Source organism: Trichomycterus rosablanca, chromosome 11, assembly GCF_030014385.1.
Source record: "Trichomycterus rosablanca isolate fTriRos1 chromosome 11, fTriRos1.hap1, whole genome shotgun sequence".
Taxonomy (NCBI): Eukaryota; Metazoa; Chordata; class Actinopteri; order Siluriformes; family Trichomycteridae; genus Trichomycterus; species Trichomycterus rosablanca.
Genome location: NC_085998.1, coordinates 6,015,957 through 6,033,814, shown reverse-complemented (window position 1 = coordinate 6,033,814; position 17,858 = coordinate 6,015,957). Strand labels below are relative to the sequence as shown.

Below are 17,858 nucleotides of genomic sequence, written 5' to 3'. Positions count from 1 at the left end.
GACAGCAGTTGGATGTGGCGCTGAGCACGTGCACTCAGCTTCTTTGGACGACCAACGCGAGGTCTGTTCTGAGTGGACCCTGCTCTTTTAAAACGCTGGATGATCTTGGCCACTGTGCTGCAGCTCAGTTTCAGGGTGTTGGCAATCTTCTTGTAGCCTTGGCCATCTTCATGTAGCGCAACAATTCGTCTTTTAAGATCCTCAGAGAGTTCTTTGCCATGAGGTGCCATGTTGGAACTTTCAGTGACCAGTATGAGAGAGTGTGAGAGCTGTACTACTAAATTGAACACACCTGCTCCCTATGCACACCTGAGACCTAGTAACACTAACGAGTCACATGACATTTTGGAGGGAAAATGACAAGCAGTGCTCAATTTGGACATTTAGGGGTGTAGTCTCTTAGGGGTGTACTCACTTTTGTTGCCAGTGGTTTAGACATTAATGGCTGTATATTGAGTTATTTTGAGGGAAGAATAAATTTACACTGTTATATAAGCTGCACACAGACTACTTTTCATTGTGTCAAAGTGTCATTTTGTCAGTGTTGTCCCATGAAAAGATATACTTAAATATCTGCAGAAATGTGAGGGGTGTACTCACTTTTGTGATACACTGTATATATACACATCCAGCTGTGGCTCACTGATGCCAGACGACATGAAGGCTGTGGCATCTGGTACGGACCAACAGAAGATCTACTGTGGATCAAACTTTACATGAGAGCAACAGAAGAAGGTCGACTCGTCTGGCAAATCATGTTTTCACCAATTTCATGTGGATAATGTGGAAAAAAACACCAGGATGGACTGTAGGACGACCCACCTCACAGTGTACAGATGTTGAAAGACCTGCTAGTAATGTCCTGGCACCAGATACCACAGGACTCCTTGTGGAGTTGGCGTCTGGGTGGGTCAGAGCTGTTTCTACAGCATATTAGGTAGGTGGTCCTAATGTTTTGGCTCATCAGTGTAATTAAGTGAAATTTCTTGCCTTGTTCTCCTGTGTGCTTTGCTCTGCTGGTTTAATGTTTTTCTCTCCTCCTAAACCCATCTGTAGATGAATGATGTAATCCTCTTTCTCAGCCAGGCGTTTGTCCTTTTCCACCAACATGGCATCCATCTCGGCACCACGCTCTCTCTGGACTTCCAGATCCTGCGTCTGAAACGTAAAATAAATAATCAAATTTTACTCACAATAAAACGTGGACGTTCGTTTATTCTGTTTTTAAGGAATAAAGCGGTCGTACTTTCTGCTGCAGTTCCTGATTTCTTTGTGAAAGTTGATGCTCCAGATCTTCCACTTTCTTTTTAAGCAGCAGGATTTTCCCTCTACTGGCTCCAGCATGCTCCGACTCTCCAGATTCTACACTTCCAGTCTACACACACACACACACACACACACACACAGATATGTAGTCATCATTGTTCACATAAAATAAAACAGTGTGTTCATCCTGCCAGAACAAATACCCGGTCAGATTATGTACCGTTAACCCAAAATGGCAAAGGCAATTTATTTATTTATTAGTTATTTTAACATCATGTTTTACACTTTGGTTACAATCGTGACAGGACAGGTAATTACTGGTTACACAAGATTCATCAGTTCAAGTCTTTTAATATCGAACAGTCATTGGCAATTTTGTATCTCCAATTCACCTTACTAGCATGTTTTTGGTCTGTGGGAGGAAACCAGAGCTCCCGAAGGAAACCCACGTGGACACGGGGAGAACATGCAAACTCAGGATGGATGGATGGATGGATGGATGGATGGATGGATGGATGGATAGATAGATAGATAGATAGATAGATAGATAGATAGATAGATAGATAGATAGATAGATAGATAGATAGATAGATAGATAGATAGATAGATAGATAGATAGATAGATAGGACAGACAGACAGACAGACAGATAGATTAGACAGACGGACGGACGGATAGATAAATTAATCATGAGATCACGCCTGACTGAACATACACTATACTGCGAAAAGTATTCGCTCGTCTGCCTTCACACACATATTAACTTGAGTGACTCCCATTCTTAATCCATAGGGTTTAATATGATGTCGGCCCTCCCTTTACAGCTATAACAGCTTTAACTCTTCTGGGAAGCTTTCCACAAGGATTAGGAGTGTGTTTATGGGAATTTTTGACCATTCTTCCAGAAGTGCATTTGTGAGGTCAGACACTGACGTTGGATGAGAAGGCCTGGCTCGCAGTCTCCGCTCTAATTCATCCCAAAGGGATGAGGTCAGGTCAGGACCACACTGGCTCATCCACGTCTTTATGGACCTTGCTTTGTGCACCGGTGCACAGTCATATTGGAACAGGAAGAGGCCATCCCCAAACTGTTCCCACAAAGTTGGGAGCATGAAATTGTCCAAAATCGCTTGGTGAGCTGAAGCATTAAGAGTTCCTTTCACTGGAACTAAGGGGCCGAGCCCAACTCCTGAAAAACACCCCCACACCATATTCCCCCCCTCCACCAAACTTTACACTCGGCACAATGCAGTCAGACAGGTACCGTTCTCCTGGCAACCGCCAAACCCAGACTCGTCCATCGGGTCGCCAGACGGAGAAGCGTGATTCGTCACTCCAGAGAACACGTCTCCACTGCTCTAGAGTCCAGTGGCGGTGTGCTTTACACCACTGCATCCGACGCTTTGCATTGTGCTTGGTGATGTAAGGCTTGGATGCAGCTGCTCGGCCATGGAAACCCATTCCATGAAGTTCTACACACTGTTCTTGAGCTCATCTGAAGGCCACATGAAGTTTGGAGGTCTGTAGCGATCGACTCTGCAGAAAGTTGGCGACCTCTGCGCACTACGTTCCTCAGCATCCGCTGACCCGCTCTGTCATTTTACGTGGTAACACTTCGTGGCTGAGTTGCTGTCGTTCCCAATTTGTTATAATAGCACTGACAGTCGACTGGGGAATATTTAGTAGTGAGGAAATTTCACGACTGGATTTGTTGCACAGGTGGCATCACGGTACCACGCTGGAATTCACTGAGCTCCTGAGAGCGACCCGTTCTTTCACTAATGTGTGTAGAAGCAGTCTGCATGCCGAGGTGCTTGGTTTTATACACCTGTGGCCATGGAAGTGATTGGAACACCTGAATGCAATGATTTGGATGGGTGAGTGAATACTTTCGGCAATATAGTGTATATCACTGCTGATAATCCATTGCCGGTACATCAATGTGTGGATCAGTAAGGACAGCCGTGTTACCCGTTTCATTTGAGGTGTTGCTGTTTTGCTCCCTGGCTCCCCCAGCTGTTTCCTCAGCTCCTCCAGCTGAGAGTTTAGAGACGTCACTTTAGCTTTGTTCTGGAGACGCATCTTCGACAGCTTCGCCTCACACGCCTCCTTCTCAGCCTGCAGAAGATGTTTACAGAAAGAGAGTTTACATGTTAATAAACTGTGATTACACATTTACTCACAGAGAGAGAGAGAGAGAGAGAGAGAGAGAGAGAGAGAGAGAGAGAGAGAGAGAGAGATGGGGGGGGGGGGGGGGTGAAAGAGAGCGCTGGTGTATGTGTGTAATTTAGTCTGGTTAATCTTACACTGCACTATAAGATTAAACAGTGCTGAGGAATGTGCACACAACACTGCAGCTCTATTGTTCCTGTGTTTAACTTCCACTTGCTCTGCATTCCAGTCTGATAATAATAAAATATCTTTGATCTTAGATCATTTTCTTAAATAAGACAAAACTATATAAACATTGTAGGTCTTTTTATGCATGTTTCCAATTTTCTTTCCAATCCAGTCACATCCAATTACCCATTCGCTTTTCGCTTCCTCTGCTGCAGCAGACATTCCTGTTGTTTAGCTATAACCATGGTCATGTATTTTTCAAATCATTTAATTTTGCACGGCTGTTTCAGTGTGTTTAGGTCAATCAAATTCCCTTAATTCGCTTCTGTCCATCCTAAGTGATCTCTCTTGTATGAATCGATGCTGTGTGAGAGCATGCGAGAGTAATGATGATTTTGGGACTGTTCCCAATTCACTGTGAGATTAAAGCTCCAGGACTGATCACAAACAAAAATATCCACCGCTCTGTTTGTCTCTGTTGTACCATCAAAATACAAACTGCTCTCTGCTGCTTTTCTCTGCCAGCCAGGGTTATGTCACCAGAGTGCATAGGGAAATTAATACACCCAAAATGAGGAAGAATATATATACACATAATGCTCATTTATCTCGATTGTGAATATATAGTGAAATGTGTTTTATTCGGATAATGAGCTGGATCACCTTAAATTGTTCGTCTTTAGTGTGCAGAGCTCCATCTTTCTCTCTGATCATCTCCTTCAACTGAGACACCAGCTGCTCCATCTGAGCCAAACGCTCCGTCACCTCTGACAGAGACGGGTTAAGTTCACCCTCACCGGCCTGAGAGACAGACACAGATTAAATAGAAGATTACACAGAGGACAGAAGTTGGTGATAAATTAAAGAGAAAATTCTGATCCACTTGTTAACTGGAATAAAAGTATGAAAACACAAGGGATTTTATTTATCATAACAGAAAGCGATGAAATCAAAATAAATTCCCTAATTCATATTAAAACATGAAGCTAATTTACATTTTCGGCATTTAGCAGATGCTTTTATCCAAAGCGACTGACAGCACTGTGACAGTATACAGTCTAAGCAATTGAAGGTTAAGGACCTTGCTCAAGGGCCCAATAGTAGCATCCTGGCAGTGGTGGGGCTTGAACCAGCAACCATTTGATTACTAGTCCAGTAGCTTAACCGATAGGCTATAACTACCTATAATTTAACCTACCGCTAAACAAAGCAGCAGATTTCTAAATTTGACATTATTCTAATACTTTTCAGTATCTGTGATTTTGTCACTCACCCCAGGGGAGCCGGCTTCATCCGAGCCAAACCACTTCAACATGGTTCAGATCTCAATCCTGCAAAAATGTACAAAATATTACAACATTAATTTATGTCTGTATTTAATGCTCATTACTAGAGATGCATGAGTACCGATACTGGTAATTCGCAAACGAGGCTCCGATACTAAACATCCGATACCGTGTGCCTAGTGCACGTTGCTGCGTTACGCCTGGTTCACACTACACGATTTTTGCCCTGATTTTCGCTCGGCGCTCGGATCGAGTTTTCTAGCACGTCAGATATCTGATCTGAGATGTGCGACTGGGAATGAGTGACATGTCGAACAGCCAATGAGAACGCAGGATACGGTGTGAGGAAACGCAGGAGAGGAGTGTAAACAGGTGGGACAGGGGGGGTAATATAGTTTATATCAGAATACATCAGCACACACACACACATTTTACAGTATTTCTGACCTGATCGTTCTCTACAAAACATAACAACAAAACACCAACATTGCAAAAATATTTATTAACCTCCAACTCACTACAGAACAATCCATGCTATTCGTGTTGCCAAATCCACTCAGATTCATTTATTTTTCCTCCTTGATTTCATCACGTCAGCGCACAAACACTTTGATCACTCGCTACTTGTTGACGTGCATTTTTGGACGTGGTATCATTAAACTTCTCGTCACTTCTCACGTGTGTTTTTGTTTAAAAAAAAAAACGGTATTCTAAATAGGTATCGGTATCGGCAAGTACAAAAATACATGTACTGTACTTGTACTCGGTTGGGAAAAAATTGTATTGATGCATCCCTACTCATTACTGTCAATGAACCTCATCTGTCTCTCATTAACTGTTTGGTTTGGCTTCTACCCAAAAAATAACATTTCAATAAAAGAAAAACATAAGCAGAGACATTCAGGTTGGAATAATTCTCATGTCAAAATTTCCCATAAACATTTTGTTTGGGGTTGTGGAAATGCATTCAATATGAAAGCACATAAAGTGAACATTCCCAGTCTACTGTACTATAGAAAATTCTGCTACCAAACCAAACGACAAGCATAAACACAGCCTCAGTCTCTGGTGGGTAAAAAGAAGTGGTCGACAATAGTGAGCATGTCGGAGGGGTGGCATTATATTTAAAACAGGAAAATGTAAGAATATTCAGATAAAACTAATTGAGGGAGCGTTTGTGTGGTAAAGCGATAAAGCATATTTTTATTTATTTATTTATTAGGGTTTTAACATCATTATTTTACACTCTTGGTTACATTCAAGTTTATCAGTTCAGGTTTAATGTTAAACACAGTAATGGACAATTTTGTATCTCCGATTCACCTCACTTGCATGTCTTTGGACTGTGGGAGAAAACCGGAGCTCCTGTAGGAAACCCACGCAGGCATGGTGAGAACATGCAAACTCCACACAGAATGGACCCGGACCGCCCCACCCGGGGATCAAAGCAAGGACCTTTTAGCTGTGAGGTGACAGTCCTACCCACTGAGCTACAGTGCTGCCCGAAGCGGTCGAGTGCTCTACAGACTTAGTTGGCCATGTTCACAGTAGCGAGGGCACCTCCATGTCACTGTTGCAGGTCCTCTGTACCTCTGACGCCACTTAATACGTAACAAAGTAAAGATCTAATCACATTAGACAATGACACCCTTAAGGGCAGCTGTGGTAATTAAATATTATTACTTCAAGCATTCATACTTTTTAAAATGACCAGGTAGGTCATAAAGACATCATCCTAAAACATTTAAGAACCATTTAAACACATTTCTCTTTACCACTTGAAGATAGAAAACAGGTTAAACCAGGTTAAACCAGAGCACACAAACATACTTCACACCCATCCTGCTGTACACTGAGGAGTATTTTCATCTAAACACTGTAAAAAAAATCCCATACATCCACAATCTCCTCACACTTCTCGGCACCAGTACAGGAACAGAAATAAATCCCAACACACACGCAGGCACCACAAATCCCAGACGATTAACCAAAATAGACACAGCTGACCAACTGCACCCACACACCCAGAGCTGGCAGGCACGGTTGTGGAAATAATCACCATAACGTTTATCTGAAAACTGGCCTGAACTCAAACAATGAATGTTTAAATGATTAACTCCTCCTGATTCTTTTTTTCTGACTTCAATTTACATGTGCAAAATATAATACACATAAAATCAAGAATTGGATTCAGCAAGTATCCAGTCAAAATGTCTAGATGCATTTAAATAAAATGATAATACAATAGTATTAATTATAACAGTGGAAAAGTAGAAACAACAGCAGTAAAAGTGTAATAATTTAGCATAGTATTTAGGATGGTGGATCCTTGTACCAATAATAAAACCTTTAGTTAGTCTTCTGGGCAAGTGAAAGTTTCAATATGCTTAAACAAAACCATATTTTAATAGCCCAGAACTTCAATACATGACAGGCAAGTTAAAGTGAATTCAGAATACATAGCAGTGATACAGAACACAGCTGTACAGCTTGTACATTTGTACATTTTATTTGTAAAAAAATATCTCAAGGTAAACACAAACAAGCTTGATAATATGATAAATACACTTACACCGATCAGCCATAACATTAAAACCATAACATTAAAACCACCACCTTAAAACCACCAAAACATTAAAACCACCTTAAAACCACCTAAAACCACAGAGCAGGTATTATTTAGGTGGTGGATCATTCTCAGCACTGCAGTGACACTGACATGGTGGTGGTGTGTTAGTGTGTGTTGTGCTGGTATGAGTGGATCAGACACAGCAGCGCTGCTGGAGTTTTTAAACACCTCACCGTCACTGCTGGACTGAGTAGTCCACCAACCAAAAATATCCAGCCAACATCGCCCTGTGGGCAGCGTCCTGTGACCACTGATGAAGGTCTAGAAGATGACCAACTCAAACAGCAGTAATAGATGAGCGATCGTCTCTGACTTTATATCTACAAGGTGGACCAACTAGGTAGGAGTGGCTAATAGAGTTTCTTACTCACTCATACCAGCACAACACACACTGACACACCACCACCATGGCAGTGTCACTGCAGTGCTGAGAATGATCCACCACCTAAATAATACCTGCTCTGTGGTGGTCCTGACCATTTAGGAACAGGGTGAAAGCAGGCTTAAAGGATATGTAGACAAATAGATGGACTAGTCAGTAATTGTAGAACTACAAAGTGCTTCTATATGGTAAGTGGAGCTGATAAAATGGACAGTGAGTGTAGAAACAAGGAGGTGGTTTTAATGTTCTGGCTGATCAACAGTCAAAATTGTCCCTTTGAATAAAACCTTCTGCTAAATGCTGCAAAACTCTAAATATACAATGAATACGCACTGTGACCAACGATTGATCGTTTAGCCAATGTTCTTTGAGCTTGTAGCTTCATGGCTGAGCAGTTGTTGCTGCTAAAAAACCTCTTTACAAAAGCAAGTGACCTGGGCAGCTCTGGCAGGACACAAAGGTGATAAACTGGATTGTTACAAAAAGTAATCTTATTGTTCTTTTGTAATGTGACCTATTCTACTGCCAGTGTTTGTATGTAGATGACTGTACATGACTGTATGGCTGATTCAATGCTCCTGTTGGTAATGGGTGTGGCTGAAATACCCAAAATCGACTGTTTAAAAGGGGTGTCCACATTCTTTTGAGTATGGAGTTGAGTTATAGAGCTGTACAGTAACATGTAGTAATGGGATTAGAGTGTCATTTTAATCAACTGCTCTGAGTAAACATTAACACCAGTCAGTCAGAGATGGTGTTTTATTATTAATTAACATACAATGTTTATAAATATGAAGTTTCTTTTATAAAATGAAGTTCAATTAATAGCCAATGATCTCCAAAACACTTTATTTCTGCACGAAAATGGAATAAAATAAGCGAAACCAAGTGAAGATATGCGGCTGAACTAAACCCAAATACGAGGATTTTCTTTTCGCACCTGTTTTAAGGAAAACCCCGCCTCTTAAAATACGATTGGATATTCTCTGCAGGCTTCTGCACTCCGATTGGTTATCCGTTCTGCAGTTTAAAAAAGCAGCCAATCCTAGCGCAGAACGCCGATTTACTCAAAACGGGTAGCTAAACAAATGAGCCACTAAGCTAGACGGCTATTTAAAGCTAACAGGCTACACTTTAAATAAGAGACACAATTAAATAAAAGAAATCAGCGAATTTAAAGCTCACCTGCTTTAAGGATCGTAAATATGTAAATATGTTCAGCAACAATATTTGTATCCTCTACATTTCTGCAAATTAGTTGCAAATTTCGAGATCTCATCGTTATTCCTCATCTGTCAGCCATCTTCGTCAGGTGGGTATAAAAGTTTATCGCGCATGCGCAGAGACTGAGACACGCACACCACCTGCAGGCTTTTTTTACCCACTTACAGGCCTGGGATACAACACTGGGCACAAGGCAAAATATATCAAGAACAGTTCCTTACACTCACATCTAGGAGCAACACAAAGCTAATAATCCACCTACTGTTGTGGGAGGAATCCCGAGACCCCAAAGGAAACCCACCTGGACATGGCAAACCACTTAAAAACAGTCACCAGAGGTGATAGATAATGCCTAGTTCACACTACACAATTTTTGCCCTGATTTTGCCCGAGTGCTCGGCGACCGAAGAGAGACATTCAGCTTGTCGAATATCTGGATCTGAGTAGGCCGACTGGAAATGAGTGTTATGTCGAACAGCCAATGAGAACGCAAGATACGGTGTGAAGGGAAACGCAGGGGAGAAATTGTAAAAAGGTGGGGCAGTGCTATAATATAGTTATATAGTAAGTATAGTAATATAGTGATATATCAGAATATATCAATACACACACAAGTTTTGCAGTATTTCTGACCTTATCGTTCTCTACAAAACACCAACGCTGCATTGCAAAAAAAAAAATTCATTAACCTCCAACTCACTATAAAACAATCCATGCTGTTCTTATTTTTCCTACTTGTTTTACGCTGCACATCAGCGCACAAACTTTGATCGCTCGCTACTTGTTGACGTGCATTTTTTGACCTGGTATCATTAAACTCCTCTTCACTTCTCGCGTTTGTATTCATGACAAATCGTAGTTTGGGAGACCAGAGAAGCTCGCCTGCGATTCCAGTTGGTGATAGATGGTGTAGTGTGAAACCCCCTATCAACATGAACTCAACCCCCCCACCACACTGCCCCCCCCCCCCCCCATTGGCTGCACTCGCCAGATCGTAAGATATTAAAATAACTAAAAGACAATGAAATATCAAAATACAGGTAATCAAATTATAAGAGCGATTATTAACTCATCAAGACCTACTTGAGGAGCAGCATTGGAGAGGAGAGGCTAAATGGTTTGGCTGTTCTGTGCATTGAAAATACCAGAGCCAGGAACTTGGACTTAAAGTCTATTATAGATGATTTTGCAGAGCGCAAGCACGCTGCATGAACTTCTGGGTGAGTACATACAGTGGGGAAAATAAGTATTTGATCCCCTTAAAAAGACTTGAACAGTCTATAATTTTTATGGAAGGTTTATTTTAACAGAGAGAGACAGAATATCAACAAAAAATACAGAAAAAAAACATTAAATAAAAGTTATAAATTCATTTGTATTTAATTAAGGGAAATAAGTATTTGATCCCCTACCAACCAGCAAGAATTCTGACCCCCACAGACCGGTTATGTGCACAAAAAGCACACAAATTAGTCCTGTCCCTGTATAAAAGACACCTGTAACAGAATCAGTTTCTTCCATTCAAATCTCTCGACCACCATGGGCAAGACCAAAGAGCTATCAAAGGACGTCAGGGACAAGATTGTAGACCTGCACAAGGCTGGAATGGGCTACAAGACCATCAGCAAGAAGCTTGGTGAGAAAGAGACCACTGTTGGTGCGATAATTCGAAAATGGAAGAAATACAAGATCACAGTCAATCACCCTCACTCTGGAGCTCCATGCAAGATCTCACCTGGTGGGGTAAGAATGATTCTGAGAAAGGTGAGGTCAGTCCAGAATTACACGGGAGGAGCTTGTCAATGATCTCAAGGGAGCTGGGAGCACAGTCACCAAGAAAACCATTAGTAACACACTTCGCCGTAATGGATTGAGATCCTGCAGTGCCCGCAAAGTCCCTCTGCTCAAGAAGGCTCATGTACAGGCCCGTCTGAAGTTTGCCAATGAACACCTGAATGATTCAGAGAAAGCTTGGGAGAATGTGATATGGTCAGATGAGACCAAAATTGAGCTCTTTGGCATCAACTCCACTCGCCGTGTTTGGAGGCAGAGAAATGCCCGGTGGGGATGGTGTTCTTGGGGTCATATCCAGCATTTCTCTGCTCCCAGCTCCCTTGAGATCATTGACAAGCTCCTCCCGTGTAATTCTGGACTGACCTCACCTTTCTCAGAATCATTCTTACCCCACCAGGTGAGATCTTGCATGGAGCTCCAGAGTGAGGGTGATTGACTGTGATCTTGTATTTCTTCCATTTTCGAATTATCACACCAACAGTGGTCTCTTTCTCACCAAGCTTCTTGCTGATGGTCTTGTAGCCCATTCCAGCCTTGTGCAGGTCTACAATCTTGTCCCTGACGTCCTTTGGTAGCTCTTTGGTCTTGCCCATGGTGGTCGAGAGATTTGAATGGAAGAAACTGATTCTGTGACAGGAGTCTTTTATACAGGGACAGGACTAATTTGTGTGCCTCATGGGTACATAACCGGGCTGTGGGGGTCAGAATTCTTGCTGGTTGGTAGGGGATCAAATACTTATTTCCCTTAATTAAATACAAATGAATTTATAACTTTTATTTAATGTTTTTTTTCTGTATTTTTTGTTGATATTCTGTCTCTCTCTGTTAAAATAAACCTTCCATAAAACATATAGACTGTTCAAGTCTTTGTAAGGGTGTAAACTTACAAAATCAGCAGGGGATCAAATACTTATTTTCCTCACTGTATATATGCACACCAGCGACCTTTTGATTACTAGTCCAATACCTTAACCACTAGGCTACAACTGCCCTGTCATAAATGTATCACATGGATTTTAAAGAGGCACAAGTATCACCCTGATCATTTACACTTTTGGCATTTAGCAGACGCTTTTATCTAAAGCCACTTACAGTACAGTTACAGTATACAGTCTGAGCGATTGAGGGTTAAGGGCCTTGCTCAAGTGCTCAACAGCAGCGACCTGGCAGTGGTGGGGCTTGAACCAGCTATCTCTTGATTACTAGTCCAGTACTTTAACCACTAGGCTACGGCTTGCCCTGAACAAGGCCCTTCGCCTTAATTACTCGGAAAAAAGCGTCTGATAATCCTGCAAATGTGCTTGATCTTAAATTAATGAATAATTTAACTTCAATTAATTCTTATCAATAAATAATTATAATTAATTTATCATACGTTATTTTTATCAGTCCAATAAATGTAATCAAGTTGAATTTTAATCCGGTGCAGTTCTGGTTCTCCATACAATGCACACGAGGAAAGAGGAGGGATTAGATTGTGTCTTAAATCACAAAAGAAACAGTATAGTGTGCACTAATTAGTGCATTTCCAGTGTTGTTAGTACCTGTAGTTTTCTCAGACACTGTAGTACTCAGTGTGTGGTTTGAAGCGCTGCCCCCTTTTACCTCAGGGAGCAACACTGAGTGGATGAGCTGAGGTAAAACATCGTACTCAGCAAATTAATTATATATTATTATTAAAATGATGCATTTTAATTAAACTATTTGTCTTTAATAAGTCTCGACTGAATGTTACTTTAGGCTTCTAATTTACCTCATGAACTGAGCTACAGTATAATGGCTAACCGACATAAAACAAATTAGTTATTAGTTCTGTCTAATAAAGATCATTATATTAATATATTACTATATAAGACTAGATTTTTACATTTAGGATTTAAACATTTGTTTGCATTTAATAAGTTTGTAGTGATACACTATATGGCCAAAAGTATTTGGACACCTGACCATGAACTTGTTGGACATCCCATTTCAAAACAAATGGTATTAAATAGAATGACCTCTGTGTGATCTTTTATAGCTATAACAACAGCTGCTCTTCTGAGAATCTGTGCCCATTCAGTTAAATAGGCTTTTGTATGGCTCTTCACTGATGTTGGTCAAGAAAACTAAAGTTGATGTTCCAGTTCATTCCAGAGCTGTTCAGTGGGGCTGAGGTCAGGACTCTGGAGTTTCTTTAAACTGAGCTTTTCTTCCCTAAACTGTTGCTGCATGGTTGAAAGCATATAATTTTCTTTATATTATTGATTTATTACAAGCTGTTGTGGCTGAAACACATAAATTAAAAAATTCGAAGGGGTGTCTCTATACGTTTGTCCATGTAGTTAGTATCCAATAGTATCCAATCGTGCTAAAGTGACAGTAATGAAAACATACACTGATCAGCTATAACATTAAAACCACCTCCTTGTTTCTACACTCAATGTCCATCTTATCAGCTCCACTTACCATATAGAAGCACTTTGTAGTTCTACAATTACTGACTGTAGTCCATCTGTTTCTCTGCATGCTTTGTTAGCCCCCTTTCATGCTGTTCTTCAATGGTCAGGACCCCCACAGGACCACCACAGAGTAGGTATTATTTAGGTGGTGGATCATTCTCAGCACTGCAGTGACACTGACATGGTGGTGGTGTGTTAGTGTGTGTTGTGCTGGTATGAGAGGATAAGACACAGCAGCGCTGCTGGAGTTTTTAAATACCATGTCCACTCACTGTCCACTCTATTAGACACTCCTACCTAGTTGGTCCACCTTGTAGATGTAAAGTCAGAGATGATCGCTCATCTATTGCTGCTGTTTGAGTCGGTCATCTTCTAGACCTTCATCAGTGGTCACAGGACGCTGCCCACGGGGCGCTGTTGGCTGGATATTTTTGGTTGGTGGACTATTCTCAGTCCAGCAGTGGCAGTGAAGTGTTTAAAAACTCCATCAGCATTGCTGTGTCTTATCCACTCATACCAGCACAACACACACTAACACACCAACACCATGTCAGTGTCACTGCAGTGCTGAGAATGATCCACCAGCTAAATAATACCTGCTCTGTGGGGGTCCTGGCCATTGAAGAACAGCACAAAAGGGGGCTAACAAAGCATGCAGAGAAACAGATGGACTACAGTCAGTAATTGTAGAACTACAAAGTGCTTCTATATGGTAAGTGGAGCTGATAAAATGGACAGTGAGTGTAGAAACAAGGAGGTGGTTTTAATGTTATGGCTGATCGGTGTATATAAATGTTTTACACAACCTGAACTAAAATTGACAAAAGTAAATAGTAAGGCCATGTAACAAAGTTAAATTACATTTTAGAACTTTCTACACCACTGAATTAGCCAAAACGCTGTTTTTGGACCCAATGGATTTTCACAAAAACCTGCAATTAGCTAAATACTTTAAATTAGGGCTGGGTGGTATATCGCAAATATCGATATATTCAATATTACTTTTTACACGATGTTGAAAATGACCATATTCGATATATTGAACTTATTAACAAAATATGCTAAAATACAGGTAGTGGCCTGCCATTGTACTTAAAGTTTACATCGTATCGTATATCGCACTACTCAAAAGCATATCGAGATATTCGTTTTTTAGTCATATCACCCAGCCCTACTTTAAATTGCTTTAAACATCTGTGTTCCAAACATTCAGTCACAGAAACTGAATATATAGGTGTAATTAATCTTCATACAAGAGCAAAAAGAACTATGATGCACATTAATGTGATTAATGTGCAAATGATTTAGGTCAGTGGTGATGTCTTTATTTGTTTTTATGTCTTTATCATTTGCATAGCGTGCATCTGGTTCTGTACAATGCCTGCAATGTAAATATTGTACATTCTGTATCAATACTGTTGTGTTATATTTGCTTTAAAATAGTTTATTACACTTCTATTAAAACAATTGTGTTCTTTTTTTGCTCTAGTATGATGACAGTACTTTCTTCATCATTATTGATCACTTGTACACACTAGATAAACTTCCTTTCATCTGGCCAGGAGGATTTAACCAAGGGGAAATGGATGAGGGGGCGTGCTTAAACAGAATTGGGACATGACCCCTGTTTAAAGAACTATGAGAGGAGGAGTAGCCTTTTATGATTGAGCAGAACCTGATTGGTCGTTCCTTTGTGTCTGGAGTTTCCTATTGGATGAAAGTCTTTCCTTTTTTCTCCTTTCAGCTCATTCACACTTCTGCTGGAGTTTTAGCAAGTGTGGATCCTTGCTTAGTAGCCTCAATATTCACAGTTCATCATATAATGAAAATGCAGAAATAACATAAATAAAAACTGTGTATTTTAAGCTTCTTAATTCTTAATTGTTGGAACCATCCAGATGCAGATGCACCATGACACACTGGAGGAAATTGTGCGTCTGTGTATTTGGATGTGTGATCTTTACACTTGTCTCTTTTATGGAAGTGAGTGGACTGGTATCACATGGATATTCTTCTGAAGTCTCATCAGGATCAGCAGAGAGGAACATCAGCATCAGTTCTTCTCTTCAGAAACGCAGGAAAGGAACAAAAAACATCAAACATGGGATGAACACAACTAAAATACAGATTGATTTAAAAGGGTGAGTGTGTTATCCTCTTATAAATATCTGTATAATATACACTGTATGTCCAAAAGTATGTGGACACCTGACAATGGAACATTACATTCTGAAAGCATAGTCAGTAAAATCAACCAACCACTTCTTTGTGGCTATAACAGTCTTCTCTCTGTTGGAAATGCTTTCCACAATATTTTGTAGTGTGGAAATTTGTGCCCACTTGTAAGCACAAATCGGCATTCAAATTAATTCCAAACGTGTTGACTGCGGTTAAAGGCCAGGCTCTGTGCTCTGTCCTTTACACCAAACGCTTTATGCACAGGTTCCCGGTTATCCCAGAATCGTAAAGGACTTTTCCTAAACTGTGTCCACATGGTTGAAGCCATAGTGTCTAATTTTATAGAATTGTTTTTCTCTACACCTGTAAGCAATAGGTTTGGTTGAAGCACGCCAGTTTATGCACGTTTGTCCAATTAATGACGACTAATTACTACTAATATAAATTCCTATTCATTTTGGTAACACAATGTCAACTAAAACATTTTAAAATGTGTAGAACTTTTCTAAATGCATTCAGTCAGCAAATACATCTAGTGTGCAAACCTTGTTTTTTTTAGTTTTGCACTGGACCTTCAAGTCTAATGAAGGTATCAAGTAATTAAAGTTTTAGAGCCTCCAGTTTAGCTTATAGTGAATGGAAACTTCATAGCAAAATCATCACATACTCGTCTCAGAAGACACTGACCTGCCCAGTAACACAATTTTACTCCATAAAAGCTTTAAGTTAAAATATAAATCAGATCTATAAATCTGCACCCCAGTTTTGTTTGTTGTAACTATAACTTCAGTCCCCGTCTTTTCTATTCTTGAGTCTCGCTTCATTCTCCTTCAGTTGGGTTCATCACACAGTATTGCAGGTGTGGGGTTGTACTTGGTGTCCTGCCTGCCTCTAGTCTTGGATATGCCCCCCCATTGTACACCGAGCAGGCATAACATTATGATCACTGACAGGTGAAGTGAATAACACTGATTATCTCTTAATCACGACACCTGTTAGTAGGTGGGATATATTAGGCAACAAGTGAACTTTTTATCCTCAAAGTTGATGTTAGAAGCAGGAAAAATTGGTGAGCGTGAGGATCTGAGCGAGTGTGACGAGGGCCAAACTGTGATGGCTAGACGACTGGGTCAGAGCATCTCCAAAACTGCAGCTCTTGTGGGGTGTTCCCAGTCTGCAGACAGACAAGTCCGATCCATGGAGGCCTCACCTCGCAACTTACAGGAGTTAAAGGATCTGCTGCTAACATATTGGTGCCAGATACCACAGCACACCTTCAGGGGTCTAGTGGAGTCCATGCCTCACACAATATTAGGAAGGTGGTCATAATGTTATGATTGATCTGTGTAAGTGTGCATAAATCAGTAGCCCACTCTGACCCTGATCAAAACAGCACTTACTGAAGTTGAATGAATCCTCATGGCCTTGTGTCATCACCTTACATTTATACACAACACTCCACCACTGCTGATTCTGAGGACCTGCTTGTTTGATTCTGACAATTACACAAGATACCAAAATGCCAAAATGTCCATTGGTACAAAAGAACTCAGAGTGGTTTAATTTAGTTGTTCCTCTGACCACAGAGCACCTGACAGCTGCACGTTTATCAAGGTCTCTGTATCGACTGAAACAGGAACCCAAAGAGCTGAAAGTAAACATGCCTCAGTTATACATGTTTAACTGATGATTAACTAAGTAACTCCATAACCAACAAATAAGTCAACAAAGTGTTTGATCAACATCGTAGGTTAGAACCGTTGTTTAAACTTATTACAAATAGCTCCTGGTGAAATATTTACATTAGTAATGCTGCTGTGCATCTCTTACACATCTCAGCCCCACTGAGAGAGAATTCTGGTGCTCTGATTAAGTTTGACTGAGCGGACATGAGACAAACCCTTAGTGCTCACACACTGCAAGGTAAGAAATAGGGCTGTGAAAAATGTTGAGCCATTGGAATGGGGTCACCAGCCAAAAAATGATCCCAACCTCTGACTTAGTAGTTACATGTTTAGTACATTTGTGAGTGTGTGTGGTGAGAATCAGCCTACAAAAGCATTACTGGATTAAAAAGCCCAACATTATGGTCATTATTGCTCCAGACTGGGAATGCTGATCCTTTAAGCACAACAAAAACTCTGATTAACCCCCTGACAGCTTTGACATTTTTAAACAGATCTGGACAACCTAACACCTGATAGGATGCTCTGATTGTGCAGCTATGATATACAGAGGTTGGCATTGTTTTAGACTTCTTCAAGAAGCAGCATATATTATATGCATATATGGACAGTTGTAGCCTAGCGGTTAAGGTAC

The 17,858-nt window shown here is 40.7% G+C and overlaps 1 protein-coding gene across 1 annotated transcript in view; it reads right to left on the bottom strand.

Moving 5' to 3' along the window:
• si:ch211-220f16.2 (golgin subfamily B member 1) overlaps nucleotides 1-9,150 on the bottom strand; it is a 63,633-nt gene extending 54,483 nt beyond the window's left edge. Inside the window, exons 1-6 of the mRNA XM_063005046.1 lie at nucleotides 9,088-9,150; nucleotides 4,879-4,936; nucleotides 4,269-4,406; nucleotides 3,237-3,383; nucleotides 1,247-1,375; nucleotides 984-1,158 (exon numbers count right to left, since the gene is read on the bottom strand). Coding sequence (XP_062861116.1) covers nucleotides 984-1,158; nucleotides 1,247-1,375; nucleotides 3,237-3,383; nucleotides 4,269-4,406; nucleotides 4,879-4,920 — 631 coding nt within the window. The 5' untranslated portion in view covers nucleotides 4,921-4,936; nucleotides 9,088-9,150. The remainder of the gene's footprint in view (nucleotides 1-983; nucleotides 1,159-1,246; nucleotides 1,376-3,236; nucleotides 3,384-4,268; nucleotides 4,407-4,878; nucleotides 4,937-9,087) is intronic.
• Nucleotides 9,151-17,858: the final 8,708 nt, after the last annotated feature.